This window comes from Clinocottus analis, unplaced genomic scaffold (assembly GCF_023055335.1).
Source record: "Clinocottus analis isolate CAN_PGR_092001 unplaced genomic scaffold, fCliAna1.0.p SCAF_18, whole genome shotgun sequence".
Taxonomy (NCBI): Eukaryota; Metazoa; Chordata; class Actinopteri; order Perciformes; family Cottidae; genus Clinocottus; species Clinocottus analis.
In genome coordinates, this window is record NW_027175909.1 from 15,841,369 (window position 1) to 15,868,868 (window position 27,500).

Below are 27,500 nucleotides of genomic sequence, written 5' to 3' on the forward strand. Positions count from 1 at the left end.
CCCATTGATTGTTGACGCACGGTTACCGCCGACCGCCACGATTGTCTCTCGCCGACGGAATCTGTGTTTTTGTTTTTGTAAATACGGAGTTTAAAAAACATCAAAGACAGCAAATGAGATTGTGTCCCGATCGCCACAACCAAACCAACAGCGACGCCACGCGATTGTACATCGAAAAAAACAAACTACCTGCACGTTGGAATAAAAACAAACAAAAACAAAGCGGATCCGAGGGATTGTTTTTTTTCCGGGTCGTCGGGAATCGCAGCAGAGTGAGACCTCGCAATGACTCACCTGCACGCCGGCCTGAGCGCGGACACTACGGAGAAGGCTCGCCTGGAGCTGAACGAGAACCCCGACACGCTGCACCAGGACATCCAGCAGGTACGCGGCTAGGCCGGTCACCGTTAGCATGCTAACAGGTAGCATGCTAACAGGTAGCATGCTAACGGCGACTAGGGTCCCCGTAAACTTTTTGTCGTGACTCACAGGCGCTTGAATCCAATTCTTTTACCACTTTTAAAAAATCCATCCAAAAAAAACAAACAACCAGTTAAACCGTATAAACCCCCAAAACAGGGGGCAGAACACTTCATCAGGAGGTCTTCCTCACTCTCCAAGTCCTCGTACACTCATGAATCCACCAATTGCGCCAAAACCCTTGTGAGACAAAACCTCAAGATATCAACCACATTGCAGCCAGAACATTGAAATATGACTTACTTATGGATAAATAATACTTGTTGGTATGTATTGGTGCATCTGCTTGAGCAGACGCCCTCTGTTGTGGAACCAGAGGCGTTCAAGGTCCAGGAAGAAAGTTAAGGCATTTTGTCTCTCAGCGGACCTAAACCTACAGTTCTGTTATCACATAGTGATATTTTATAGTAAAAAGAAAAGTTATGATTTGCATAAATAAGATAAAATACAACCTGGAGGTTTAATGATCAATCACTGCGATTGATCCGTGTGATTGATGCCTGTCTGTCAATCGAGGAGGTGCGGGACATGATCGTGTCGCGGCCCGACATCGGCTTCCTGCGGACGGACGACGACTTCATCCTCCGCTTCCTGAGAGCCAGGAAGTTCAACCAGCTAGAGACGTTCCGGCTGCTGGCCCAATACTTCCAGTTCAGACAGCAGAACCTGGACATGTTCCAGAGCTTCAAGGTGAGCACACCTGTGTCCTAGTCTCCTTTCCTTGAAGCTTCACGTCCATTAGTTGGACCGAGAACATCACAGACGTTCGATGATACAATGAGACGCAGTCCATGATTCCTTTCCTGCTTCCTTTCCTCTCGTCTCCATGACTCATCTCTTGCTTCCTTTCCTTAAATAAAAGTAGCTGGCATAGTTAACCCTTCACCAGATCCTTGGTAGACGAACAGTTAAAAGTCCTCTCTCGTTTCCTTCAGGTGGACGACCCCGGCATCAAGCGAGCGTTGATGGACGGGTTCCCCGGCGTTCTGGAGACTCCAGACCAACACGGCCGAAAGATCCTGATCCTGTTCGCCTCCAACTGGGACCAGAGCAGGTAACACACACACACACACACACACACACACACACACACACACACACACACACACACACACACACACACACACACACACACACACACACACACTTTATTGATTGAACACAAAGAGCCTAATGAGTCGTTCAGACTTGCAGCGTCACGCTCACTTTAACTATGGAAGTGTTCCTGATCTCCTCCTTCTCCTCCTCCTCTTCTTCTTCTTCTTCTTCTTCTTCTTCTTCTTCTTCTTCTTCTTCTTCTTCTTCTTCTTCTTCTTCTTCTTCTTCTTCTTCTTCTTCTTCTTCTTCTTCTTCTTCTTCTTCTTCTTCTTCTTCTTCCTCCTCCTCCTCCTCCTCCTCCTCGTCCTCCAGGAACTCCTTCACAGACATCCTCCGGGCGATCCTTCTCTCTCTGGAGGTTCTGATCGAGAACCCGGAGCTCCAGATCAACGGTTTCGTCCTCATCATTGATTGGTCCAACTTCTCCTTCAAGCAGGCGTCCAAGCTCACGCCTAACATCCTGAAACTGGCCATTGAGGGCCTCCAGGTAACACCTGATCAATTCCCACTATCAGGTATAACCTTATCAATACTCACTATCAGGTAACACCTGATCAACACTCACTAGGACCTAGGATAACCCTCCCAGACGGGTATAAATTCCGGTGTCATCCTGAGACCCGTTTTCATCTTCTCGCTACGCAGGCTAACTAGCATGTTAGCATCAGCTAAAGCTGAACTCATATCAGAGGAAAGAGCTTGTCGCTTGTAGCCTTGTGGCCGCCGGCGGTCTCTGGCCCTCCGGAGGCCACCACCAGCTGCGCCCTCTCACGAGGAAACGCTGCGTTTTCTGCGTCCGTATCATCGAGCCGAACGGCGTTGCCATCTTCGGTCCTCAGCAGGTCGAACCTCCTTCACAGGATGAAAGGATGAAATGGAAGGAAAGTTACGAAGGTAACTACGGTTCTACGAGTCCTGGATGACCGCCAGAGGCAGTGCCCAGGTCGTCCAGGACTCGTAGAACCGTAGTTACCTTAGTAACTTTATTTTTTTTAGACCCCCTCTCGTTTCCTTCCTTGTTTCTTCTCCTCTTGGTGTCTCCTGTCCTGTGTCTAACTCCTCTCCTCTCCTTGTCTCCTTTCTCCTTGTCCCCTCTTAGGACAGTTTTCCGGCTCGGTTTGGAGGAATCCACTTTGTGAACCAGCCGTGGTACATCCACGCCATGTACACCATCATCAAGCCGTTCCTGAAGGACAAGACCAGGAAGCGGGTGAGGACTCAAACCCGTCTCAGCGTTTCCTCTACCGTTCTCTTGTCGTTTCCTAACTTCCTTTTTCTTCCTTTCTGTCGTTTCCTCTTTCCTCCACCATTTTATGTTTATCTTTCCTCTCTTCTCGAACCCTTGCATTCTCCCCCCTCGTCACATCTCCTGTTCTTGTTTCCTTTGCATCCTCTAATTGTTTCCTCTCTTCCTCAGATCTTCCTCCACGGTAACAACCTGAACTCGCTGCACCTCCTCCTGCAGCCCGAGTGCCTCCCCTCGGAGTTCGGTGGGACGCTCCCCCCCTACGACATGGGCATCTGGGCCCGGACCCTGCTAGGCCCGGACTACAGCGACGAGACCGAGTACCTGCTCACCTACGACGCGCTGCATGTACGGGAGGGCTGCGGGGGAGACAAGGAGGCCATGAGGAGGTGAGACAAGGAGGCCATGAGGAGGAGGAGGAGGAAGCAAGGAGGTTAGGAGGAGGTGAGGGGGGACAAGGAAGTTAGGAGGAGGTGAGGGGGGACAAGGAGGCTATGAGGAGGTGAGACAAAGAGGTTAGGAGGGGCGAGACAAGGAGGCCATGAGGAGGTGAGAATGTGAGTTTAGGAGACAAGAAGGCCATGAAGAGGTGAGACAAATATTCATGTCTGTGTTTCAGGTCTCAGTCGGCGGTGGAACCAGGAACTCTACGACAAACAGACAGAGAGACCAGCACGCCGCTCCTGGCCCTGGACTGAACACACACACACACACACACACACACACACACACACACTAGAGCCGCCAGGCACACACATTCTCACACACACATTAGAACCGTCTCTCTCGCTCACACACACACACACACAAACATACACACACACACACGCGCGCACACACACACACACACACACACACACACTAGAACCGTCACACACATACACACACACCAGCTGTGTATTAAGCCGGTGGATTTGAAATCGCGTCCTTTTAGTCCTGTTGACCTGAACTCTGACAGTCACTAAACTTCCTGTCCAACACACACACACACGCACACGCACACACACACACACACACACACACACACACACACACACACACAGTCCTGACTCTGAGCCGTCTAATGCTTCCCAGAGCTTCTGTCCAGCCGGCAGCATCTGTCCACGGATGTCCAACGACACACACACACACACACACACACACACACACATACACACACACACACACACACACGGGTGTGTTGTCGTCTTCTTCTGCTTCAAGTTTTGTTAATTCTGTCAGAAACATTCAGGTTCAATCTGCGAAACTTTATTTAAACCTCAGCGAACAGACGATGAATTAAAAAAACAAAACAATGAATCATGAAATCACTCCGATAGTTCAGAAACATTGAAAGCTGGTTTAAACCAACAAGGATTCATCAAATTGTCTTTTAAAAATGTGCAGAATGGCGTCTGATGACCTCATATTTGTAGGACTTTTTACTTAAAAAAGTCATTATTATTACTTTCTTTTTGGGCGGAAATGGTCTTTCATGCAAAAAACATTTGATGAATAATTAAATGCTATACAGTATAATTTTATTTAACTTTTTTAAAACATATTTCTTTCTTTTATTGCATTAATTTGTTCTTCAAAATCCGAGATTTGTCTGTTTTTCTTGTTTGCGTCACTTTGTTGAAGTTTGAACGCGTCAGTTTTGACTAAACTTTTTTTTTGACATTTAATTTAATAATTTATTTTCCATGATCATTTTCATGGATTAGTTGCGGTATAATCTTAAATTTGAGGATGACATCATGTAATCCGGGTCAAGCAGAATCCTTGTTGGTGAGACTCAGCCTTCAATGGGACTGAACACGTCAGTGTTTTCTGAGCTGTCAATCTAAAGTGTTTTATATTCAAAGTTATTTTCGGGCTCGTCAGTATTTTCTCAACATTTCAATCGAAATACTTTGACTTTTAACGTCCTGATAATCTGAACCAGGAAGACGTTAAAATGGAGGAAACGACGCAAAAGAAACTTCACTTTGGTAGAATGATGTCACCTTTTTTCTCTTGTGTAAAAAATACAATAATAATACTTTGCACAAGCATTTCAAAATAAAAGCACCGCACATTGATGCTTTGACTGGATGCATGAAGAAGAAAAAAAACAATTCTGCCAAAGTGAAATATTTCTTTCTGCAACAAAAAATAAATACAAATAAAAAAAGAAGGTATTTTGTGCTGTGAAGAAACCAGAAGATGCCAAATTATCACCTTTGACCTCAAAGGGAAAGATTGTTTTTATTCTTAACTATTATTCTGAAGATTGTATATTATTGTTATCAGTATTATTACGAGATATTTAAAGATCTTAGAATGTTGACCAGCTCGTCGTGTTTGTGGCCAAAGTAAGAACATTTGCAGGTTGATGCTTTTACTTTGAAAATATCTGGAGGCGACGTCATCATCCACAGAGCAGCGACGTGGTTTCACTTTAATGTATTTATGTCATGAATGAGCAGCGATGTGGTTTCACTTTAATGTATTTACTGAATGTAGAGATTAAACATTTACACCAACAACTCAAGGCTTTTATTCTGAAAGTCACGCGCTCGTCAGGTGCTGAAACGAGGAGAGGAGACAAGGAAATGAGGAGAGAAGACAGGGAGAAGACAAGCAAAGGAAACAAGGAAAGGGAATCAAATAAGGAAAGAAGACAGAGGAGAGGAGGCAAGGGTAAGACACAAGGAGAGGAAACAAGTGGAGGAAACAAATTAAAAACAAAAACACATTTAACTTTTTATTTTGTTTTTTATTCATTTTAATATAAATATAAATCTTTGATAACATTTTGTTCTGTGCAAGTGTGAAGAAAGAAACTTTAGTGGTAAACCAGACTTGTTTTCTGATTTCATAAACAACAACAACGTTATTAAAACATTTTAGTGTTTTTATAATTTATCTTTTTACAGAAAATAAACTGAAAAACATTTTCAGGTCCAGAAAACACTTCAATCACCACTAGAACCAGAACCAGGACCAGAACCACCAGGACTACAAGATGTACCATGTTTGAGTTGGTGAAAGGTTGTAAAGTCAAGGAGAAGTGACAAGGAGGGAGACAAGGAGAGGATACAAGGAGAGGAGAAGTGAGGCAAGAAGGAGAGGAGATGAGGGGAGAAAACAAAGAGAGGAGAGGAGACAAAGAGAGGAAACGAGAAAGGAGGGGAGAAGATCGGGTTAGGAGAGTGGAGGAATCAAGGAGAGGAGAGAGGAGGGAGGAGAGACAGGCAAGGTTCCAATAGTTATTTCAAAGGGTTTTCTAGATCTGGAATGTTTTGGACGTGAAACAAAAAAAACTTCTTCTGGTTTAAAAAGATCAACTTCGAAATGACTCTGGAACCAGAACCCGGACTCCTTTTGCTGGTCTGTGTTGTGTACAGTCAGTAGTAACGCTTCGTCTCCTTCAGTCCGACGGGTTGATGCCTCGACGAAAGATGGGGTCTAGACGAGTCTAGATGGGTCTAGATGGGGTCTAGACGAGTCTAGATGGGTCTAGATGGGTCTAGATGGGGTCTAGACGGGTCTAGATGGGTCTAGATGGGGTCTAGACGAGTCTAGATGGGTCTAGATGGGTCTAGACGGGGTCTAGACGAGTCTAGATGGGTCTAGATGGGGTCTAGACGAGTCTAGATGGGTCTAGATGGGGTCTAGACGGGTCTAGATGCGGTCATGATGGGGTCTAGACGGGTCTAGATGCGGTCTAGACGGGCCTAGATAAGTCTAGACGGGTGTAGACGTAGTCTAGACGGGGTCTAGATGGGGTCTAGACGGGTCTAGACGGGTCTAAATGGGGTCTAGACGGATTTAGATGGGGTCTAGAAGGGGTCTAGAAGGGGTCTAGATGGGTCTAGATGGGGTCTAGATGGGGCTCAGGTTGTGGCGCTGCGTCGCCGTCAGCTCCGGGTGCCACACGTCCACGATGAAGATGAGGCGCAGGCTGCTGGCGTCCTGCCAGACCTCGTGCTCAAAGGAGTCATCAAAGATCAGAACTTTACCTTCCTCCCATTCCCTGAGGAGGAGGACATTTATATATTTATTTAAATTTGACTTGTTTCCGTATTTATTAATGCGTGTATCTAAGGCAGGAACTAGACGTTGGAGGTCGAGGGTTCAAGTCCCTGCAGAGCTGCGTACCTGGTCTGGTCCGTGCAGCGGATCCTGCAGCCGTCTCGAGGAACCACGAGGCCCAGATGCATCCTGAGTCTGCAGTTAGTGGGTCCAGTGTGAGGCCACACATGAGTCCCAGGATGCATCACTGAGAACTTAATCTAGAGAGACAGACAGACACACACACACGTACAAGGATGCATCATGGGGAACTTAATCTAGAGAGAGAGTGTGTGTGTGTGTGTGTGTGTGTGTGTGTGTGTGTGTGTGTGTGTACCTGTCCTCTCTTGCATCCTGTAGCTTCAGTGAATCTCTCCAGCAGGGAACACGTCTTCGGGACGCCCTGACAGCTGTTTCCTACTTTCTTACCTGAAAACACACAAAAACCTTGTTTATATTTTCACCATCAGTTACTGGTGCAAAGTGAGATCATTCATAAATTATTAAATTTGACAGAAACATTAAACAAAGACAAAACTGTAATGAATCACTTTCTTATTTTATATTAAGTGATGTAAACAACAAATAAACAAAACTATAAAACTTTTTACTCGGTGTGTAAATAAACACATGAAGCTGCTCTACCGCCCTCTGCTGGCCCGTTGTATACATGTGTGTATTAGTACCATGTCGTGAGTATTGTGTGTACTAGTACCTTGTTGCCAGATGGTGTACTGGCCCCACTCTCCCTTCTCCCTCAGGTTCTCCTCCTCGGGGATGAAGGAACCCGTGTTCTGGTCCATCACGCTCAGCGCCTCCTCCCGGATCGTCTTCCAGTTCCTCTCCAGCGCCTGAACACAAGCCAGCTATGAGAGGAAGGACAGCAGCGGCCATCTTTAGTGACAGCAGCGGCCATCTTCTTAGCGACAGCAGCGGCCATCTTTTTAGTGACTGCAGCGGCCATCTTGAGCGACAGCAGCGGCCATCTTTAGTGACAGCAGCGGCCATCTTTTTAGTGACAGCAGCGGCCATCTTGAGCGACAGCAGCGGCCATCTTTAGTGACAGCAGCGGGCATCTTTAGTGACAGCAGCGGCCATCTTTAGCGACAGCAGCGGCCATCTTTAGTAACAGCAGCGGGCATCTGACACCAACGCAGCCACTCGTTCTTACCCGGACCAGGTCGGTGTATCCGGTCTCTTTGGGCGTCCACCAGGGCTGAGCCTTCAGGCCGTCCACGTTGTACAGAGATCTCTGCCACACAGACGCAAAATGGCCGCGCTTGTGACCCAACTCGTACCAGTGATAAGCCTGTGAGGGTGAAACAAAGCACAGCAGCTTCAGGCTGATAAATATGGACGTAAGCAGGCAACATTTAAAAATAAATACTTAATTGATATTACATTAAATGTACCAAAATAAAATAAATATTTATAAAATAAGATTTTTTTAAAATTGCTTCTTGGTTTGGAATTAAGTATCAGAATAAATGTTATATTTTACATGATGAGCTATTTATTTTAACCATAAATATACAGATATAATACATTGTATTTGTACAGCACTTTTAAAAGGTACTAAAGGTACTTTACATGGTAAAAACAGAAACAATAAAAGCAGTAACAATATAAACATTTTGATTACATATTTCTGGGGATTAAAACAACATTAATTGAATAATATTAAAACATTAATTGAATAATCAGTTGCGTAACGCGTCACATGACTCACGCTCGGGTCCCCGACGCGCTGCAGGGCGTCGCCCAGGTGGAAGTAAAAACGCCCGTCATCTGTTCCTGGTTCCCCCGACTCCAGACCCTCCTGAGAGACAGGAAGTGAGCGGGTACCGTTAATAAACCAGGACCAGGAAACAAGGGAAGGAGACAAGAAGAGAGGAAACAAGGAGAGGAGAGAAGGCAGAGACACCAACCTCAGACTTCAAACATCTGCAGCTGATGTTTCACAGAAGACATCTGATTTTTTAAATATTATAAAAAAATAAACACAAAAAATAAACACAAATATCTATAATGTATCTATATATATATATTTTTATACAGTATTTATATAATAAATAAATAATATATATATATGTTAACAAACCTTGAGGTAAGGTAAACAACAACAAACCTTGAGGTAAGGTAAACAACAACAAACCTTGAGGTAAGGTAAACAACAACAAACCTTGAGGTAAGGTAAACAACAACAAACCTTGAGGTAAGGTAAACAACAACAAACCTTGAGGTAAGGTAAACAACAACAAACCTTGAGGTAAGGTAAACAACAACAAACCTTGAGGTAAGGTAAACTCTCTTCAATCTTGTTTTCAGACTTCAGGATGAAACCGTAGTGAACTTTAGCGAAGCCGTCACTCGGGGCAACCACCAGCACCTGTGGGACAGGCGACCAATCAGAGACGAGTACAGGCGACCAATCAGAGACGAGTACAGGCGACCAATCAGAGACGAGTACAGGCGACCAATCAGAGACGAGTACAGGCGACCAATCAGAGACGAGTACAGGCGACCAATCAGAGACGAGTACAGGCGACCAATCAGAGACGAGTACAGGCGACCAATCAGAGACGAGTACAGACGACCAATCAGAGACGAGTACAGGCGACCAATCAGAGACGAGTACAGACGACCAATCAGAGACGAGTACACACATATACACACACACACACACACACACAAACCTCCTCAAAGACCTTCCTGGCGCCCTTGTTGTCTCCTAGCAACAAGTGGGCGACGCCCATCTCGTTCTTCAGACCGATGTCTTCTGGAAACACCTGAACCAACCTCTCCAACGTCAGCAAGGAGCCGCGGATACGACCTGAAGACACGTTTATATATATATATATATATATATATATATATATATATATATATATTAGATGTATATATAATATATATGTTATATGTATTCGTGGTAGTATTTGTGTATTTGTGTACCCAGGAACTGCTGCCTCTCGGCTCGTCTCTTGAGCGCCGCCCTCAGGAGGTCAGAGGTCACGTCAGGGAGCTCTGCTGCGTCTCTGTAGCTGTTAATGGCTTTCTGCAGCAGCTCGTTGCTGCGCAGCTTCTCAGCCTGGTCGTCCTCCGCCTGTCAACAGGGGGCGGGGTCAGTACTGTGAGGGAGTACTGTGAGGTAGTACTATGTATTAGTACTACGAGGTACCTGGGCCTTCCCGTAGAGGGCCCGGGGGCTCAGTGGATTCTGCTGCACCAGAAGCTCAAACGCTCTCAGCGCCTCCTCCAGTTTCCCCTGAAGGACAGAAGACAAAAGGTTCATGAAGACGATGAAAACATTCATGAAGAAGATGAAAAGGTTCTTAAAGACGATATAAAGGTTCTTAAAGACGATATAAAGGTTCTTAAAGACAATATAAAGGTTCTTAAAAACGATGAAAAGGTTCTTAAAGACGATGAAAAGGTTCTTAAAGACGATGAAAAGGTTCTTAAAGACGATGAAAAGGTTCTTAAAGACGATGAAAAGGTTTTTAAAGACGATATAAAGGTTCTTAAAGACGATGAAAAGGTTCTTAAAAACGATGAAAAGGTTCTTAAAGACGATGAAAAGGTTCTTAAAGACGATGAAAAGGTTCTTAAAGACGATGAAAAGGTTCTTAAAGACGATGAAAAGGTTCTTAAAGACGATATAAAGGTTCTTAAAGACGATGAAGACGGTCATGTGACCTCAAACACCTGAAGCTTCACATTGAAACGAGACGACGTACCTTCTTACGGAGTTTTTCTGCAGCATCAATTTCTGCTTTAATTGTTTTATCAATTTTATTAAACAACTTCGGCTTCTTTTTCTTTGCTGCTGCAAAAAAAGAAAATGAAATGCAAGAAAATAAGACTTATTATTCATGTGTTTGTTTAAAATCTTCATCTGGTTTGAAAAGACATTTTCTTTACCTTTCTCTTTGAGCTTCTCCTCGACCTGTTTCCCAGTTGTCCCTGTGACACCAGACACACGTTCACAACCAATATTCACCCGAGATAATAACACTTATTAACTCATGATAATGTTAATAAGCAGCTAATAGAGGACTTATGAGGGACTTATAACCTATTAACACTTAATCAAAGCGCTTCTAGTTGTGAATACAGAACTTGTGGTGAAGTATCGTCACAGAGTGGAATATTAGTACGAAGATATAGAAAATAAACCTTAAAGATGCTCCAGCTGTCATCTCACAACTCACCACCAGAGGGCGACGCTCTACTGCTGCATCAAGCTTCTGCTGCCTCTGAGCAGCTTACAAAGAGTGTGTGTGCATGTGTGTGTGGATGTGTTTGTGTTTGTGTGAGTGTTGTTTTTTGTGTGTGTGTGTGTATGTGTTTGTATGTGTGTGTGTGTGTATGTTTGAACGTGTGTGTTTGTATGCGCGTGTGCATGTGTGTTTGTATGTATGTATATTTGTATGTGTGTGCATGTATGTGCATCTGTGTATGCATGTATGTATGTGTGTGTTTGTATGTGTGTGTGCGTATGTATGTATGCGTGTGCATATATATGTGTGTGTAAGTGTGTGTCCTTGTGTGCTCACCCTCAGCCTCCTTTGGTGGTTCTGCTGGTGGTTCTGCTGGTGGTTCTGACTGGTTCTCTGACAGACGGATGAACAACACGTGTTCATCACTGTTTATATATTTATAATCTAGATTTAAGATGTAGACGTTGTACCTGCTTCTTGTGTGCGCTTGGAGCTGGTCAGGTGCTGTCCAGACTCTGGAGAACAACATATAATATGTAGTGTGTGTGTGTGTGTATATATATATGTATATATATATATATATATATATATATATATATATATATATATATATATATATATATCAGGACTTTGAGGGCTTTAACCTGACTGTGTGGGTGTCTCACCTTGACTCTCCTCTGGGGGGCGCTCCTCCACCAGAACTGCAGCAGAACACACAGACACGACCAGTTCAGTGTACTCTGACAGAACAGTACTACTGTAGCGTTACTTCTACTTCTGCAATAAACCTCATGAGCATGTAGAGGTCTCACCTCCAGTCGAGTCCACGGGTTCCACTCCTCCGTCTGAAAGGAGAGAAACAAAAAACACTGAGGGATTAAGACCAAGGCCACGAACCGTCATTAAAAGCAGAGAAGAAGAACGTTACTCACCGTGATGGCTGCCTGGACGGTCATCTGCAACACAGGTACTCTGTCAATACACTGTCATTTGAGGTACTTGTAGTATTACACATGCTACGTTCTATTTCTCCTCTAGTACATATCTGAGGTACATATTGTACCTTTTAATGGAGTATTTCCACAGTGTGGTAGAAGTACTTTTACTGCAGTAACGGGTCTGAATACGTCCTCTGACACTGAATAAAAGAGTAAAGAGAGTTTATAACTGACCTGGCACAAAGTCCTCTTCCACCAACGAAGGGAGAGGCACGGCAGCTGGGTAAGCAAACACACACAGGTTAAAACACACACACACACACACACACAATCAATAATCAGTGGTGTTAGTCCAGCAGCAGACAAACAGGAAGTGAGGGACGAGACAAACAAGAGCTTCAACATGCAAACACAACAACAGCCGCTAACTGCAGGACCAACCTTGGATTTCAGACTCCACGTCATATCTAGAGACTGGATCAGACACACAGGTAATGACAGCGTTACCTTTGTGACATCATCGTGTCAGCTGATCACAGGTAGAGGCAGCAGGTGAGCCGTGTGTACAGGAGTACTTAGCATTCATCAAACCAAAGGTGCTAAGACTAGAAGTGTCTGCTATACACACAATGCGGCCAGAAGTATGTGGACACCTGAGAACTAAGTCCTCTGGTTGTATAGAAGTCTATGCTTCATGTGTTAAAGCTCTCTCTCCTGACCACCAGGGGGCGACGCCACTGGTTGTATAGAAGTCTATGCTTCATGAGTTAAAGCTCTCTCTCCTGACCACCAGGGGGCGACTCCTCTGGTTGTATAGAAGTCTATGCTTCATGTGTTAAAGCTCTCTCTCCTGACCACCAGGGGGCGACGCCACTGGTTGTATAGAAGTCTATGCTTCATGTGTTAAAGCTCTCTCTCCTGACCACCAGGGGGCGACGCCACTGGTTGTATAGAAGTCTATCCACACAGTTTTGGCCACATCGTGCAGCAGAAGACACACAACAAAGCAACCTGAAGCGCATCAACACGCAGCCGCATCGAAAACATGAACACACGTGAACTGGTTTGATACCTTCATCATCATCTTCATCGTGCCGGCGGCTCTCTGAAATGAACAAGCAATGAGTGTGTAACAATGTAACAATGAGTGTGACTATTTCCCACAATGCTTTGCAGTATATCGAGACCATTATAGTTCAGTAAAGGAATCCCGGTTTTCATAATTCAGTTCGTACATATACATTCAAATATACGCATGTACACAAAAAACACACCCGTCTCTGCGGTCGAGGTTTCGGATGACGTGGCCCGCGTTGGCTCCGCCCCCTGAGGCTCTGCAGCTCGCCGATTGGTCGTTTCAGCCGGACGCTCAGTGGACTCTTTGGTTTTTAAGACTTCAAGGCACAGACGAAATGTGTGAAATATTGATTTCATAATAATTATCGATTGATCGAATTGATTAACTTGGTGACATTTTGATGTTTTTAACTCGATGTTTAAAGCTCGACCACCCGTCCGAGTGTTTTGCACACGCATGTTTCTGATGACGTTGTTGTGGAAATGTGTCATATTGTGTGTGTCTGTGTGTGTGTGTGATCACGTCCTCACCTGTCCCTCCAGGTGAATCTGCTTCATGACGTCTCTCTGCAGCCTTCAGTCCTGTTCAGTGGACGAGAGGTTGAAGTGATAAAACAATAAAAACACGATCAATAAAAAGAAGAGAAAGAAAAGATGGAAAAGGAAGCGTTTCGCAATTTGAAAACCAAGGTTTTATTCAAAGATTTTTTGAAGGAGATGAACTTCAGAGCTACAAATCGTTGGATAACTGATGATCAATGAGTCGGAAACGATTCCAGAGTTTTGTTTCCTGAGAGTGAAGGGACCGGTTATTACAGCGTCGCCCCCTACAGGACGATATGAGCGATCACAGCCAACAAACACCCGCGTTAAAGGCATAAAAACACACAACGCTCCAAATTAAATGTCAAGTAAAACCTTTAAAATAACCCTTTAAGTGAGGCTTTAAAACACAGAACTCTTCCTGCCGCGTCAGCACTTTATTCACATTCACACCAAACATGCAGAGTCCTCATTTAAACCTTTGACGCTTCTGCATCGTTTGAATTTCAGCTTCATATGAAGTAAAGTCAAAGTAAAGGCAGACTTCTGCACTCGTTCCCAACAGGAACTTCTTCTTGCTCTCGGATTTACCAAAATAAAAGTCAGCACTTATAACGAAGTGTTTAAAAAAGAATTTTAAACCTTTTAAAAACACGACAGACACAAGTTCAGGATTTTAAAGATTTCTTTCCAAAGCGGCGACGTCATCACCCCGAAGACACGACTCAAAACTTGAAGAAAGTGATTAAATTATCATTACGTCAACTTTGAAAGTTAAGAGAGAATATTTTGACATTTTTTCCCAGAATATTTACTGACCAACAAAATAAAAATGTACATGATGAAAGCAAGAAGAACCGTTTTATTAAATCGTCCTCTAAGATCTCGTGATGTCAGAGGGTCACTTCTTCTTCCCGCCGGCGGCGGCCATCTTTTCCTGCAGCGCGCTCTTCTCCCTCCTGACCGCCGACGCACTCGTTCGGTTTCCTTTCTCCTGCGAGGCGCCGGGCTTCCTCTCCACGAGCTCTCGCCGCTTCACCTCGACCCTCGCCAGCCGCTCGGCCGCCATCTTGTCCGCCATCTTGTCGCGGGCGGCTTTCTCTCTGGCGAGCCGCTGCCTCTCCACCTTCTCTCTCTCCATCCTCACTTGTTCCACCTTCTCTCTCTCCCTCCTCACCTGTTCCGCCCTCTCTCTCTCCCTCCTCACCTGTTCGACTCTCTCCTTCTCCATCCTCTCCTTCTCCATCCTCTCCTTCTCCATCCTCTCCTTCTCCATCCTCTCCTTCTCCATCCTCTCCTTCTCCTGAGCAATTCTTGCCCTTTCTCTGGCGATGCGTTCCCTCTCCATCCTTTCTTTTTCGGCCCTTACTTTGGCCATTCGTTCTTTCTCTTGCCTCTCCTTTTCCGCCCTCTCTCGCTCCATTCTTTCCTCTCTCTCTCGCTCCATTCTTTCCTCTCTCTCTCGCTCCATTCTTTCCTTCTCCCTTGCAATTCTCTCTCTTTCTTTGGCGACGCGTTCCCTCTCAAGTCTTTCCCTTTCAACTCTTTCTTTGACGAGCTTCTCTTTCTCAAGTCTCTCCCTTTCTAACTGTTCTTTTGCTCTATCCATTCTCTCTTTTTCGGTTCTTTCTCGTTCTTTGGCCAATCTCTCCTTCTCAGCGTTCTCCTTTTCTATCCTTTCCTTCTCAGCCTTCTCCTTCGCTTCCTTCTCCATCCTTTCCTTCTCAGTCTTCTCCTTCTCAGCCTTCTCCTTCTCCATCCTTTCCTTCTCAGCCTTCTCCTTTGCTTCCTTTATCTTTTCCTTCTCAGCCTTCTCCTTCGCTTCCTTCTCCATCCTTTCCTTCTCAGCCTTCTCCTTTTCTATCCTTTCCTTCTCAGCCTTCTCCTTTTCTATCCTTTCCTTCTCAGCCTTCTCCTTCGCTTCCTTCTCTATCCTTTCTTTCTCAGCCTTCTCCTTTGCTTCCTTCTCCAGCCTTTCCTTCTCAGCCTTCTCTATCCTTTCTTTCTCAGCCTTCTCCTTTGCTTCCTTCTCAGCCTTCTCCTTCGTTTCCTTTTCTATGCTTTCCTTCTCAGCCTTCTCCTTCGTTTCCTTTTCTATCGTTTCCTTCTCAGCTTTCTCCTTCGCTTCCTTTTCTATCCTTTCCTTCTCAGCCTTCTCCATCCTTTCCTTCTCCTCTTCGTCCTCCTTCCTCTCCGCCTCCTTCCTCCTCCTCTCCTCCCTCAACTGCTCCTGCGCCGCCTCCAGCGTCTTCACCTTCGTCGTCCAGGCCTTCTCCTTCTCCTCCTCTTCTTCGGCGAGGAAGGCCCTGATCTCTGCCAGGGCGATGCGGGCGATCCGCTTGGCCTCCATCTTCCGGTGGATCGTCCTCAGCTCCTCCATGAGGGCGGAGCGGAGCCGGGCTCCTCTGGCGGCGGGAGGCGGAGCTTAAACCCAGCGGAGGGAACGAAGGAAAGGTTCACGACCCGCTGACGAGGTCACGAGGTCACACACCCAGCAGGCGGTTAGAGGGATGCGACAGCATGCTGCGCGACAGAGAGAGCAACGCCCTGGAGCAGCCTGATGACGCAACGTCTACAGCTGGTCATTTAAAAAGAGTATTCATCAATAATAATAATAAAATAATGATATAATTATTTAATAATAATACAATATATAATAATAATACAATTAATATTTTATAATATTACAAATAAATATTTAATAACATTAAAATAAACAAATATTTTATAATATCAAAATGGATATATAATTATTTAAATAATATTAAATATACATATTTGTATTCAATATTATAATAATATTACATATATTTATATGTAATATTGTAATATATTTAAAACAGCACAATATGAATATTTATATTTATAATGATGGTAAATATTTACATAGATTAAATATAATTTAGTTAACTTTAACCTTCGTTAATTTTACATAAAAATGATATACATTTAATATAAAAGGTCTATATGTTCATTATAATACATGTATTGTTTAATATTAAGGATTAGAGATTATTTTCTTTGACCACAAAGATATAAAACAAAAAAGAAAAATTAAGAAGCTCTAAAGTGCCAACATCATTTATTTTAAATAAATGCATCAAAAGATCGTCATCCATAACTTTTCTTTTTTCTGTCAACTTCCAGAAAAGTGTACTCATGAAGTACAATTAGTTTTAATATTTAACAAACTAATCGTTTCCTCCTCGTGATGAAAACCATCAAACACACACAATACACTTCATCACACGCTCACTCATAACTTTAATGAGTTATTCAAGGCCACAACAACAGGACGTAGTTAGAAACCAAACTACAAAATAAAAGCCTCATGCTGACGTCTCTCTGGGTGAGTTTTCTGGAGCAGAAGCTTCAGCTACGAGTCAAAGGGACGATTATTTATTCACACGTGAACTCATTCGTCTGCCGAGGACTATAAATGAATTAATAATAATAAAAATAATAATGAATGATTATTAATGAATAAGTGGACATGACTTATGATTAATATCACAAACACAGAGAGGAATCTACCTTCTGGGAGTTTAATCTTTCCATCTTCTAGCGTCTCGTGTTCTGGGACCAAACACAGAAAACCCTTTTATACTGAAGCCACATCCTCATCACCCTCACCCTCATCATCCTCCTTCACACGATGTGTTCAAAGACCATCGGAGAGACGAACATCTGACAATCATTATGTTTTTTTTCTTTCTCCCTGTGGTAAACAGGAATAACAAGTTTTGTTGTTGTTGTCTTTTCCATCCCGCCGACGGGTTTTGGGCTTCAGAGGAGTAAACAATGTAGCACAACAACAACAACAACAACAACAACGAGCAAGTTGTGTTATTTTGGGTTCACAGTTGGTGCTGCTGAGAATCAGTTACTCAGAAGAAGCCGTGTCAGCGCCTTCACTTTGACCTTCACTTGTCCTCTATGAGGTCGTCAGCTGTTAGCACAGAATACACACACACACACACACACACACACACACACACACACACACACACACACACACTCTACCTTTTCTCAGCCTCTCTGTCTTGAGGCCTTTTGACTTCTTCTCATCTGAGCGGAACAGAAGAGGAAGTTCAACACGAGGATGTTGCTTTTATGCTTCATCAATAAAGATTTAATGATCCACAGAATCACCCGCACGATCAATAAATCACCTTCTAAAAGAGCTACAAACGGAAAGCAGAGGATCGTCTGTCGCAGCGGTGAGTCGTGGTTTACAGGCGTCTCAATGCTGTAAAGTGAGATGCAAAGCCCCGCCCCCTTCCGGTGGACCGCCATCTTGTTTGAACCGAGCGATCAAATAAACACGTGACGCTCGTCAATTTAAGGCACTCTATTCGCTTAGCTTGCTAGCTAGCTAAAGGAGTTTCTTGACTATTTCTTGTTAGGTCGCTAAGCTAGCTAACAAGAAATAGTTTTGGGGCCGCCATCTTGTTTTATTTGATTTTTGACTTGTACAACAACGACAAAATTAAACTTTTTTGACGTGCAAAACGCACGTATTTAAACATCCTATCTGTAAATTAACGGCTTAAAAAAGTAATTTGTTGTTATTTTTTACAAAATTATTCTGCCAGAAGGAGGCGGGAGTTTAACCCAAGTGATGATGAAGGTGATGCATAAATATGAATAATTCATTCATGGAGGAGTGAAGGTGAGTAAAGTAGATTCTTACAGAAATAAACAGTAAATCTCCCTCGTTCCTGAATCTTGAGTCCGAGAAGAGATTTTCCAGTGCTCGACATGAATGAACTAAGTTCTTCATCATCTTAATCTTGGGCAACAAAAACACAAATATGTCATCAGCTGATATTAAATTAAAACGCTTTATATCAAATAAACTAATAAATTAACTGCGTTCTTGACTCGTCTTCACATCCTTTTGTCCCGTCGAGGTTTAACTTTCGTTTCAAAGCGGACCAGTTCGGCCCGCCAGTGGAAACCAGGCGGTCCTCCGTCCGGCTGCAGCTGGACTGGTCCGGTCCCAGTCCGGTCCTCGTGGCCGCAGTGGGACCAGGGAGCCGTGCTACCGGGTTCCTGCCCTCCTACTGGTTCTGAAGGTCCAGCCCTTTGACCTCCTGCTGCTGCTGCTGCTGCTGCTGCATGCCAGCGGACGCCTCCTTCCCCTCCTCTTCCTCCTTCCCCTCCTCTTCCTCCTTCCCCTCCTCTTCCTGCTCCTTCCCCTCCTCCCCCCGCTCGGGCGAGGACACTACGTCATAAAGGAAGGTGAAGAAGCCATAGATCCAATCAGAGCCCTCCTCTGCTAAAATATTAAGAACCTCCTCAAGCGACTCGGCGTTCGCACTACCGCCGCCATCTTTGGTCAAGCCTGACGAGAGAGAGAGAGAGGGAGAGAGGAACGAGGGAGGGAGAGAAAAGGAGGAGGCAGGGAGGAGGAAACGCAGACCGGATGGGAGCAAAGGTGGAGATGGAAAAAGGAGAAGAATCCAGGGTGAGGCACAAAGAGGAAGTGAGGAGGTATGTCAAAAGGAAAAGAAAGGAGGGAGGAGGTTGAGAGAGAAGGATGGAAGGAGCAGTGTGCGAGAGAAGGATGGATGGAAGGAAGGAGCAGTGTGAGAGAGAAGGTAGGGAGGAGAGAGAAAGAGAAGGATGGAGGGAGGAGGGTTTGAGAAAGAAGGAGGGAAGACAGTGTTCGAGAGAATAAAGGAGAGAGGAGGGTATGAGAGTATGAAAGAGAGAGAAGGAAGGAGAGTGTGAGGAAAGGAAGGAAAGAGAATAGTGAGAGAGAAGGAAGGAAGAAAGGAGGGAGCAGTGTGAAGGAAGGAATGAAGGCAAGAAGGCAGGAGGAGAGTATTAGAGAGAAGGAAAGAGGGAGGGAGGGGGGTATGAGAGTATGAAAGAGTGAAGGGAGGGAGGAGAGCTTGAAATAAGGAGGGAAAGAAGGAAGGAGGAGAGGGTGAGAGAAGGAAGGAAGGAAGGAGGTGGAACAAAGGAATGGAGAGCAAGCAGGTAAAACAAAATAAAGGATGGCGAAGCGGGAGAGAGAAAGAAAGAGAGTTAAAGAAGAACCACATCAAGACAACAACAACTTCCTGTCTCAGTCTCGTCAGGCTTCCTGTCTGCTTTAAGCTACAGAGGCGGCCATCTTGGTTCAAGTTCTTCTTCACCGTCTTTAACTTTAAGAAACTCCCTCCTCCTGATTGTGTCATCGGGTTTTAATTGATTGACAGCTATTTTTAAGCTCTTCACTTGCAGGATGATACAGATTTAAATGAAGTCCTAGTTTATTATTAGTAATATTTACCTTTATTTATATTTAATAAGTCAACTGAGACACGTCGGCTGGTTTATTTCAGCTGTAATGACACAAAATAAACTGATTCTGCTGTAATTTAATGGCAATAAACGGATAAAAAAAAACATGCAGAAACAACAACATTATGATGCCGATGAGTAAAACATCTGTTTTGTTACTTTTCTCCTCGAGTTGACTTTTAAAATGCTTGTTTTCTGAATGGAGTCTGGAGCGGTCGCTGCTAGGCTATGCTAACGTCGTAGCTGCACCGTCAACACCTTTAATAGCTTCATATGGATGTAAATACGGCAGCGTGGTTATCGTTTATACACAATATATTATACCTGTATACACAGTGTCGTCTAGTCTCTACTAATTTAATAATAATATGAAATTAAACACGTCACTTTCAAAATTTGTTCTTGTTACGTCGCCAGCTACATAGCTTAGCGACCCAACAAGAAATATTTTTTTGGGGACCGTCATTTTGTTTTTATTTGATCCCATTTGAACTGAGCAATAAAATAAACAAGTAACGTTCGTCAATTTAAGAAATAATTGTGCAAGTCAAGAAACTCCGTTAGCTTAGCTAACGAAGTTTCTTGTTTCAAAATTATTTCTTGTTAGGTAGCTAAGCTAGGTGCTAGGTAGCTAAGCTAGCTAGCACACTTTTTTCCTCCATTTCTGATCGGCTTTAGAGAGAGTCACAAACAATTTTTGAATTTCGTGAAGAAGACGTCTCTTCAAACGTTCCTCAGAGGCAACAGAAACATCTCACCACAGAAGAAGAAGAAGGCTTTCTGTTTAAAATCAAAACACAGAAGAGAAATAAAAAGCGGACTTGCCGAGCAGAACTTTAGCATCTTCCACGTCAAAGTCTCCGTCTCCGTCGGTGTCGTAAGCCGTCAGTTTACCTGAGGGAGGAAGAGGAGGATGAAGAACGAGTGACACACAAACTCATGAAAGTATATAAAAAATGTCATTAAATACGTTCAATTCCTAAGTTACCTCACAACAACGTGGCTTTGTTTTGATGCTAGCTCAACAATCAATAACATACAGCACAAGTATTTATTTTATCATTTTATTGCTTTATCACGTCACTTTTTTTATTTACTTTTACAATATTTTTTGGGGGGACATTTTCCTGCATTTCTCGGAATAAAAAAAATCTGTCACAGCACCTGCAAATATACTTTAAATAAATAATAATAATAAGCGTTCTCTGGGCTGAAAGGGAGCTAAAATCAACCTGTGTTTTTTTTAACTTCATTTCACAACACAAAGCTGTTGATAAGAACGGAGAACACAGCATATTAATCAGACAGGAAGGAGGAAGAGGAAGGATGTCGTGGTGGAGGAGGAAGATATCTACAACGGTCACCACACTGGTTCTTATAAAAGTCTTTCAACGGCCTCACATGAACCGATCACTTCAAACTACAGCAAGTGCTTCTTAAAGGGCCAGGCCCTTATTTCATGTGTTTTTATATCGTTTTTAAGTATTCAAATCCCAACTTGAAGCGTTGTTAGTGTCAAAATAAGTGAGAAATTATTAATTAAATACATTTACAGGATTACAGCAGCAAACAAGAGACGTAGTTAAATAATTAAACCGGTACTAGAAATGCACTTCCTGTTGCATCGCCTCTTGGAGCCAATCAGCCACCGGATCAATAAGTAGGAGCCAAGGGGCTCGAAGTGTTCTAGAAAGACATCACAACACTATATTTAGAACACTCACCTCTTTACCTTTCTGAAGGGGAAACTGAAGCCGTTATCTGGGATCTCTTCAAAGACACCAGACTCCATTGACAAAAACAGCGATTTAACCTCAGGAGCCGCTCGTCTACTGCGGCCTCCATCTGTTGGTATGTTTGTGTTGTCGTGTGACTTTGTTGTTTTAACGGGTTAGTTCGCATTCACCAAACTACACAATGACACCAACAAACCAGCCGAAGGAGGCGGATGTAGAGCAGCAGCTCCTGTGTGCACAGAGGTTAAATCACCGTTTTTGTCAATGGAGTCTGGTGGGAGACAACAGATCGAAAAGACCAGTGAAGCTTGAAGCTGTTTTCATACGAGTGCTTTCTGCTAATGAGAAGGAAACTGCTGCAGAGGCAGTTTCTTTCTTCTTCTTCTCCATCGCTTATTTTAGCTTTGGTAAGAAACCACAGTTTAGTGTCTCTCTTGGTCTTTTGGTTTCTTAGAACAGGACTGTAGTCACATGCGTTATTCAAATCTCTCTCCTTTTGTTTTAGATGGATGGATGGATCTTTACATTATCGGGGGAAGTTTGGAGCAAAATGCAGTTTAAAACCTGGAGGCCGTACCTTGTAAAACTTCAGAAAAGTTCATACGAAACTCCTTCGCTCTGGCTGCATGCAGAGAGAAGAAACAGAGTAAAGATCACACGTTCAGAGAGGTGGAGGAGGAGATGGAGGAGAAGGTGGAGGAGGGGTTAGTGTAAAGCAGCAGAGTTACAGAGGAGACACGCGGCTGCAAAAACACAAAGATTCAGCCTGCAGCGGCTTTACAGTTAATGTCGTCCAGCTGCTTGGAGGCTTTTATTGTGAAGGATTGGTCATGAAAACACTTTTTATTGGATTAAGTCAGATTTCAGCGACAGTGAAACACACACACAGACACACACACGTTAAGAGTTGAACACATTAAACACACATAGAGGAAACTCAGTTAAAGATCTTTCATGTCAAGGTGGAAGAGGAAGTCATGAAGTATTATCAGTCAGAGAAACATGTCAGCTGACACGTAGTGTGTGTGGGTGTGTGTGTGTGTGTGTCTCTGTGTGTGTCTGAGAGGACCAGCTGGTGAAACTCCTGTCATAACCACAAGAAGACAACTTCCTGTATGAAAACCAACTATCGTCTGAAAACTCAAAGTGCAGAGTGCGTGTGTGTGTGCGTGTGTGTGTGTGTGTGTGTGTGTGTGTGTGTGTGTGTGTGTGTGTGTGTGTGTGTGTGTGTGTGTGTGTGTGTGTGTGTGTGTGTGTGTGCGCGCGCGTGTTACTCACCGACGACGCTGTCGTAGTCCACGATGTCGAAGTAGACCACGGCCACGGAGCTCCAGACCCCCAGCAGAGCCAGGACCACGAACCAGGTGAACATGGAGTACTTTGATCCTCCTGCTGCACCGTCTGCTGCACCTCCTCCTCCTCCTCCTCCTCCTCCTCCTCCTGCTCTCTCCGTCTTCTTCCCGTTCTTTCCTTCCGTCGGCGTCTTCCCCTCTGAGGACGGGGAACATGTTTTTGCAGTTTAAAAGTGTGCAACTTTTCCACGTTTACCTGTAGGGCCACATGAGCAGCCGCTGAGACGGGATTGGCTCGTCTGTCCCCTTTGGACACGCCCACCGGGCAGACGAGCCAATCCCGTCTCAGTGTTGACCCAGAAGTCAGAGGCTGCTCATAATTTAACACTTTTTCTCCCCTCAAAAGTTTTTTTTTTTTAGTTTCTCCTGAACCAATGTGAAGGTCAAAGGTCAGAGGAGAGTTTGTGATTTGGGGCTTTTTACCTGAAGGGTCAGTGTTTTCGATTTTTGTCAGTGTAAACTCTTTCGCGTCAAAACTTTATTGACACAACGTCCGCAGACAGCCGAGAGCCGAAAAGCTTCTGCGACCCGACGAATGACCTCAGAGGTTCAGGGTGGCGAGCAGACGCCCTCCTGGAGATGGACCGCAGCTCTCTGATCGCACAAGTCACGGCGTCCAATCACAGAGCTCCAAATCCTGTCCGCGAGTTCAGAGTCGATGAAATTTATGACAATGCCAACCTAACCATGCCAATCTAACCATGCCAACCAAACCAAACCAAGCAAAGTCAAAGAGACACAGAGCTTTCCTACCCGTCTCCTGGGCGGCGGGCTGCACTTCCTCCTTCGTCTGTGAGGCCTCCTCCTCGTCCTCCTCTTTAACGCCTCCTAACCGAGCCAAACCAGGCCATATAAGAACCAAACCAAACCAGGTCAAACCTTATACCTGCACCAGGCCTACCTGTCTCCTGGCCCACAGGCTCCGCCTCCTCCTGAATCAGCGGCTCCGCCTCCTCCCCATACACCTCCTCCTCAGTGTACACCTCTTCCTCTTCCTCCTCCTCCTCCTCGGCATGGAGCTCCTCTACAGGGGCCGGGGAGGGTGGGGGGAAGGAGGTGCCATAGTGGCGGTAGCGCTGCATGGACCGCCTCTGGCAAGAACCGGACCAGGACAGACCAGAACCGGACCAATGCAGACCAGACCCACAGTGGGGAGGCTGTCCACTAAACCACTATAAATAGAAAATTAAATATAAAATAAACAGTGACCGGCGGCGATCAAGAAGACTGAAAAACTATTTTAAAAGTTCTTTAAAGAAAACTGAACGGAAACAAAAGTTAGAAAAATGAAAAGTAACGGATCAATCAGAGGAACCGACGGAAGAAACGATCCAAATATATTAAAAATAAAAAGCAGTGAAGACGGACGGCGACACAAAGGGACTGAGAAAGACTGAGCTGCTCCTCCTCTTCCTCCTCCTCTCAGCAGCACTACAGTCGACCATCCAGAACCTGATCCACTCTATTATTAGAGCTGACAAACCCGGGACAGAGAGAGAGCGAGTGTGTGTGTGTGTGTGTGTGTGTGTGTGTGTGTGTGTGTGTGTGTGTGTGTGTGTGTGTGTGTGTGTGTGTGTGTGTGAGAGATGCCAGAGAGCACAGAATAGCCCACCAAATAACCTTCACACTTGTTTGTTCACACACACAAACACACACACACACACACACACACACACACACACACACACACACACACACACACACACACACACACACACACACACACCTGTTCAAAAGAGTAGATTATTCACTAATGACAGTAGCGGCTGAATGAATATTGCTGGGTAAACCTGTGATAATGCATCCTCATTTAATATTTTTAAAAGTATGAAGTAGCATAACATGTAAATACCTAAAATGTATAAATGTACTTCGGTGTGATGTTGAGAATAACAGACAATGAGAAGTCTTTATTATTATTATTACTATTATTACAGTAAAATAAAGTGTAAACTATTGGTCCTCTTGTGAAAGTTACTTAATTGTAATGAATCAAATAATTCTCTCTTTCTCTCTCTACACAACAAAAAGGTTTTATTCATTTTTTCATAAATAACTCAAATGAGTTTACCCAAGTGTTAGAAGTTTGCTGGTTTAATATCACAACACATCTGGGACTGTCACATGAACAGCTGCACGTATGAGAAGGTCCCTGAACGCACCACATCCTTAAGATAACATGTTTTAGGACTAATTCATGATGAAGCTACATGATGATGATTAAGCTAGGTTAGCTTAGCGTCAGTCACAGGGCCACTGCATGCTAATGCTGGACAGCATCAGTCACACAGAGCATCCTTTTATTTTAAACCCATTCAGTCAAGTTTGATAGTTTAAGTCTTTTGTGTTCTTTGGACTTTGACAGCTTGCCAAAAAAATAATAGAAAAATAAAAAAGACTAAACTGGCTGTTTTCTAGCAACGCGAGGACGTCAGACCAGACTCCATGCAGATTCCTGCCAGTTGAATACTCTTGATAACAGGGAGCGCAAACGCCTGATGAAACACGCACGGGGGACACGTGCGTGCACGTTCAGACCCCACTACCCGCTTCGGCGTAGGTTAAATACACAAACTGGCTCTACGTGATTCAAATATGCGGTTTCACTGCTGGGTATGATGACCGCGTCTCGACGCATACGTTTCAGCCCGAGGAAGACTGGACACACCGCCGGTTAGAGAAAGAGAAAGCTGCAGCTGAAGTGGCACAATTGTCTCGGCACGACAGCCGAATTAAAGGACATATCGAAAGGTTTCCTAAAACCTATTTCGTTTCTATCTGCCGCGTGGAGATTTTTCACGATGTGGGAAACAACTTTAAATTGCAGGAAAACGCAACGGGGGCACGTACAGAGCGGCATGGAAGGCGCGTCCTGTGCTCGAGCAAAGGAGAGGGTACTGACCTCTTTTGGGGGGGCCTTTGGGGGCCTTTCTCTGGACCATTGCTTCAGGAAGTCCCCGGTGCAAATGTTCAGCTCCGAACTAACAAGCGAACTTATCTGTAATTACGACAAACACGTGAAGAAAAGTGACGCTTTACGTCTTTTCTGCTCTCATTGATGAAAGCTACACAATAAAAAGAAATCACGTCTTCGCATGCATACCAGCGAAGTCGGTTCCGACCAATCAGAGCCATAGGGGAAGCTCATGGGCGGTACAAAGGGCGGGTCTAAGAGTTGTGAACCAATCAGATCACGGTACAGCTTCCTGGCGTAAAAAAAACGTGGCAGCAGGGAAGAGGAGTTTTAAACATCTGGGCGGAGAGCAGACGTTAAAAATACAATAAAATAAAACAACAAAGATACATATATATAAAAATGTAAACAGTTCATTCCGTCACGATGGAGTTTTTTCATTGTGTTCAAGGGAAATATTGTTTTGAAATGAAACCCTCTTATAATCATTGTTGTATTTCCTGATCAAAATCATGATTATTATTTTACTAAAACACGTGTATCTGTGTTCATGACATCATCATCAGGACCGCACGCTCAGCGATGCGGCGTCCCGTGACGCCGCGTCCCGCACGGCTCCATGCCGTCCTGATCCACGCACCAGCACCGCCCCCTGCTGGACGAGCACCGAACTGACTGAAAGAGGCCGCAGGCAGAGCACTGCAGGACCGACAGCTGCTGGCAGGGAGACGCACCTGCACACAGACAGGTGAGACACATTCAGTGAGATTAGTATTTTTATTACCCCATTAATGATGTGATTAATTGAATATATATATATAAATATATATGTATATATATATATAAAAATATATATATAAAAATATATATATATAAATATATATATATATATATAAATATAAATATATATTTATATATATATATATATATAATGATAAATATATATTTATATATATATAATGATAAATATATATTTATATATAATGATAAATATATATATATGTATTTATTTATATATATTTATTTATTTAGTTATATATATTTATGTATTTATTTATATTTATTTATATATATATTTATTTATATATGCACATCAAAAATGTTATGTATATAACATGTCAAAGAGTTCGTCTTCATCCTCGTCCTCATCCTCGTTTTCGTCCTCATCATCGTCTTCATCTTCGTCCTCAGCTTTATCTTCGTCCTCAACCTCATCCTCGTCCTCGTCTTCATCCTCGTATTCGTCCCTTTTCTAGTTCTCGTCCTCGTCATCATCTTCATCCTCGTCTTCATCCTCGTCTTCATCCTCGTATTCGTCCCTTTTCTAGTCCTTGTCCTCGTCTTCGTCCTTGTCCTCGTCCTCGTCCTCCTCTTTGTCTTCGTCCTCGTCTTCATCCTCGTCTTCATCCTCGTCCTCATCCTCGTCCTCATCCTCGTCTTCATCCTCGTCCTCGTCTTCTTCCCTTTTCTCGTCCTCGTCCTCATCCTCATCTTTGTCCCTTTTCTCGTCCTCGTCTTCATCTTCATCCTCATCCACGTCTTCGTCCCTTTTCTCGTCCTCGAC

General features: G+C 44.0%; 3 protein-coding genes across 4 annotated transcripts in view; 1 reads left to right on the forward strand and 2 right to left on the reverse strand.

Moving 5' to 3' along the window:
- LOC137788521 (clavesin-1-like) overlaps window positions 1–5,326 on the forward strand; it is a 7,357-nt gene extending 2,031 nt beyond the window's left edge. For both annotated transcript variants that reach the window (XM_068581369.1, XM_068581370.1), the window contains exons 2-8: window positions 1–384; window positions 1,000–1,170; window positions 1,416–1,534; window positions 1,891–2,065; window positions 2,678–2,788; window positions 2,996–3,213; window positions 3,444–5,326. The exon at window positions 1–384 is cut by the window's left edge and continues 295 nt beyond it. In XM_068581369.1, coding sequence (XP_068437470.1) covers window positions 286–384; window positions 1,000–1,170; window positions 1,416–1,534; window positions 1,891–2,065; window positions 2,678–2,788; window positions 2,996–3,213; window positions 3,444–3,522 — 972 coding nt within the window. In that variant the 5' untranslated portion in view covers window positions 1–285 and the 3' untranslated portion in view covers window positions 3,523–5,326. The remainder of the gene's footprint in view (window positions 385–999; window positions 1,171–1,415; window positions 1,535–1,890; window positions 2,066–2,677; window positions 2,789–2,995; window positions 3,214–3,443) is intronic.
- A 223-nt stretch (window positions 5,327–5,549) lies between these two features.
- Window positions 5,550–25,970, reverse strand: LOC137788543 (aspartyl/asparaginyl beta-hydroxylase-like). Its single transcript, XM_068581395.1, has 16 exons — window positions 25,925–25,970; window positions 23,924–24,194; window positions 23,776–23,850; window positions 22,949–23,161; window positions 20,760–20,828; window positions 10,600–10,685; window positions 10,041–10,127; window positions 9,815–9,965; window positions 9,559–9,695; window positions 9,153–9,251; window positions 8,592–8,681; window positions 8,034–8,171; window positions 7,578–7,713; window positions 7,200–7,291; window positions 6,950–7,083; window positions 5,550–6,824 (listed from the first exon to the last, which is right to left on the reverse strand). The coding sequence occupies exons 2-16, from the start codon at window positions 24,102–24,104 to the stop codon at window positions 6,674–6,676; spliced, it is 1,839 nt and encodes a 612-aa protein (XP_068437496.1). The 5' UTR covers window positions 24,105–24,194; window positions 25,925–25,970; the 3' UTR covers window positions 5,550–6,673.
- LOC137789055 (calponin homology domain-containing protein DDB_G0272472-like) lies at window positions 13,691–17,936 on the reverse strand. Its single transcript, XM_068582313.1, has 4 exons — window positions 17,877–17,936; window positions 17,664–17,748; window positions 17,175–17,216; window positions 13,691–16,064 (listed from the first exon to the last, which is right to left on the reverse strand). The coding sequence occupies exons 1-4, from the start codon at window positions 17,934–17,936 to the stop codon at window positions 14,542–14,544; spliced, it is 1,710 nt and encodes a 569-aa protein (XP_068438414.1). The 3' UTR covers window positions 13,691–14,541.
- Window positions 25,971–27,500: the final 1,530 nt, after the last annotated feature.

What these genes read in the sequence shown, in the direction of transcription:
- LOC137788543 (XM_068581395.1), bottom strand. Translation starts at nt 24,104, where the DNA reads ATGCAGCGCTACCGCCACTATGGCACCTCCTTCCCCCCACCCTCCCCG. An exon ending in GCCCGCCGCCCAGGAGACGG is followed by an intron (nt 23,162 to 23,775) that starts GTAGGAAAGCTC and finishes CCCCGTCCTCAG; the next exon opens with AGGGGAAGACGCCGACGGAA. An exon ending in CGAGAGGCAGCAGTTCCTGG is followed by an intron (nt 9,696 to 9,814) that starts GTACACAAATAC and finishes ACGTGTCTTCAG; the next exon opens with GTCGTATCCGCGGCTCCTTG.
- LOC137789055 (XM_068582313.1), bottom strand. Translation starts at nt 17,936, where the DNA reads ATGGCGGTCCACCGGAAGGGGGCGGGGCTTTGCATCTCACTTTACAGC. An exon ending in TTTACAGCATTGAGACGCCT is followed by an intron (nt 17,749 to 17,876) that starts GTAAACCACGAC and finishes GAAGCATAAAAG; the next exon opens with CAACATCCTCGTGTTGAACT. An exon ending in GACAGAGAGGCTGAGAAAAG is followed by an intron (nt 17,217 to 17,663) that starts GTAGAGTGTGTG and finishes GTTTGGTCCCAG; the next exon opens with AACACGAGACGCTAGAAGAT.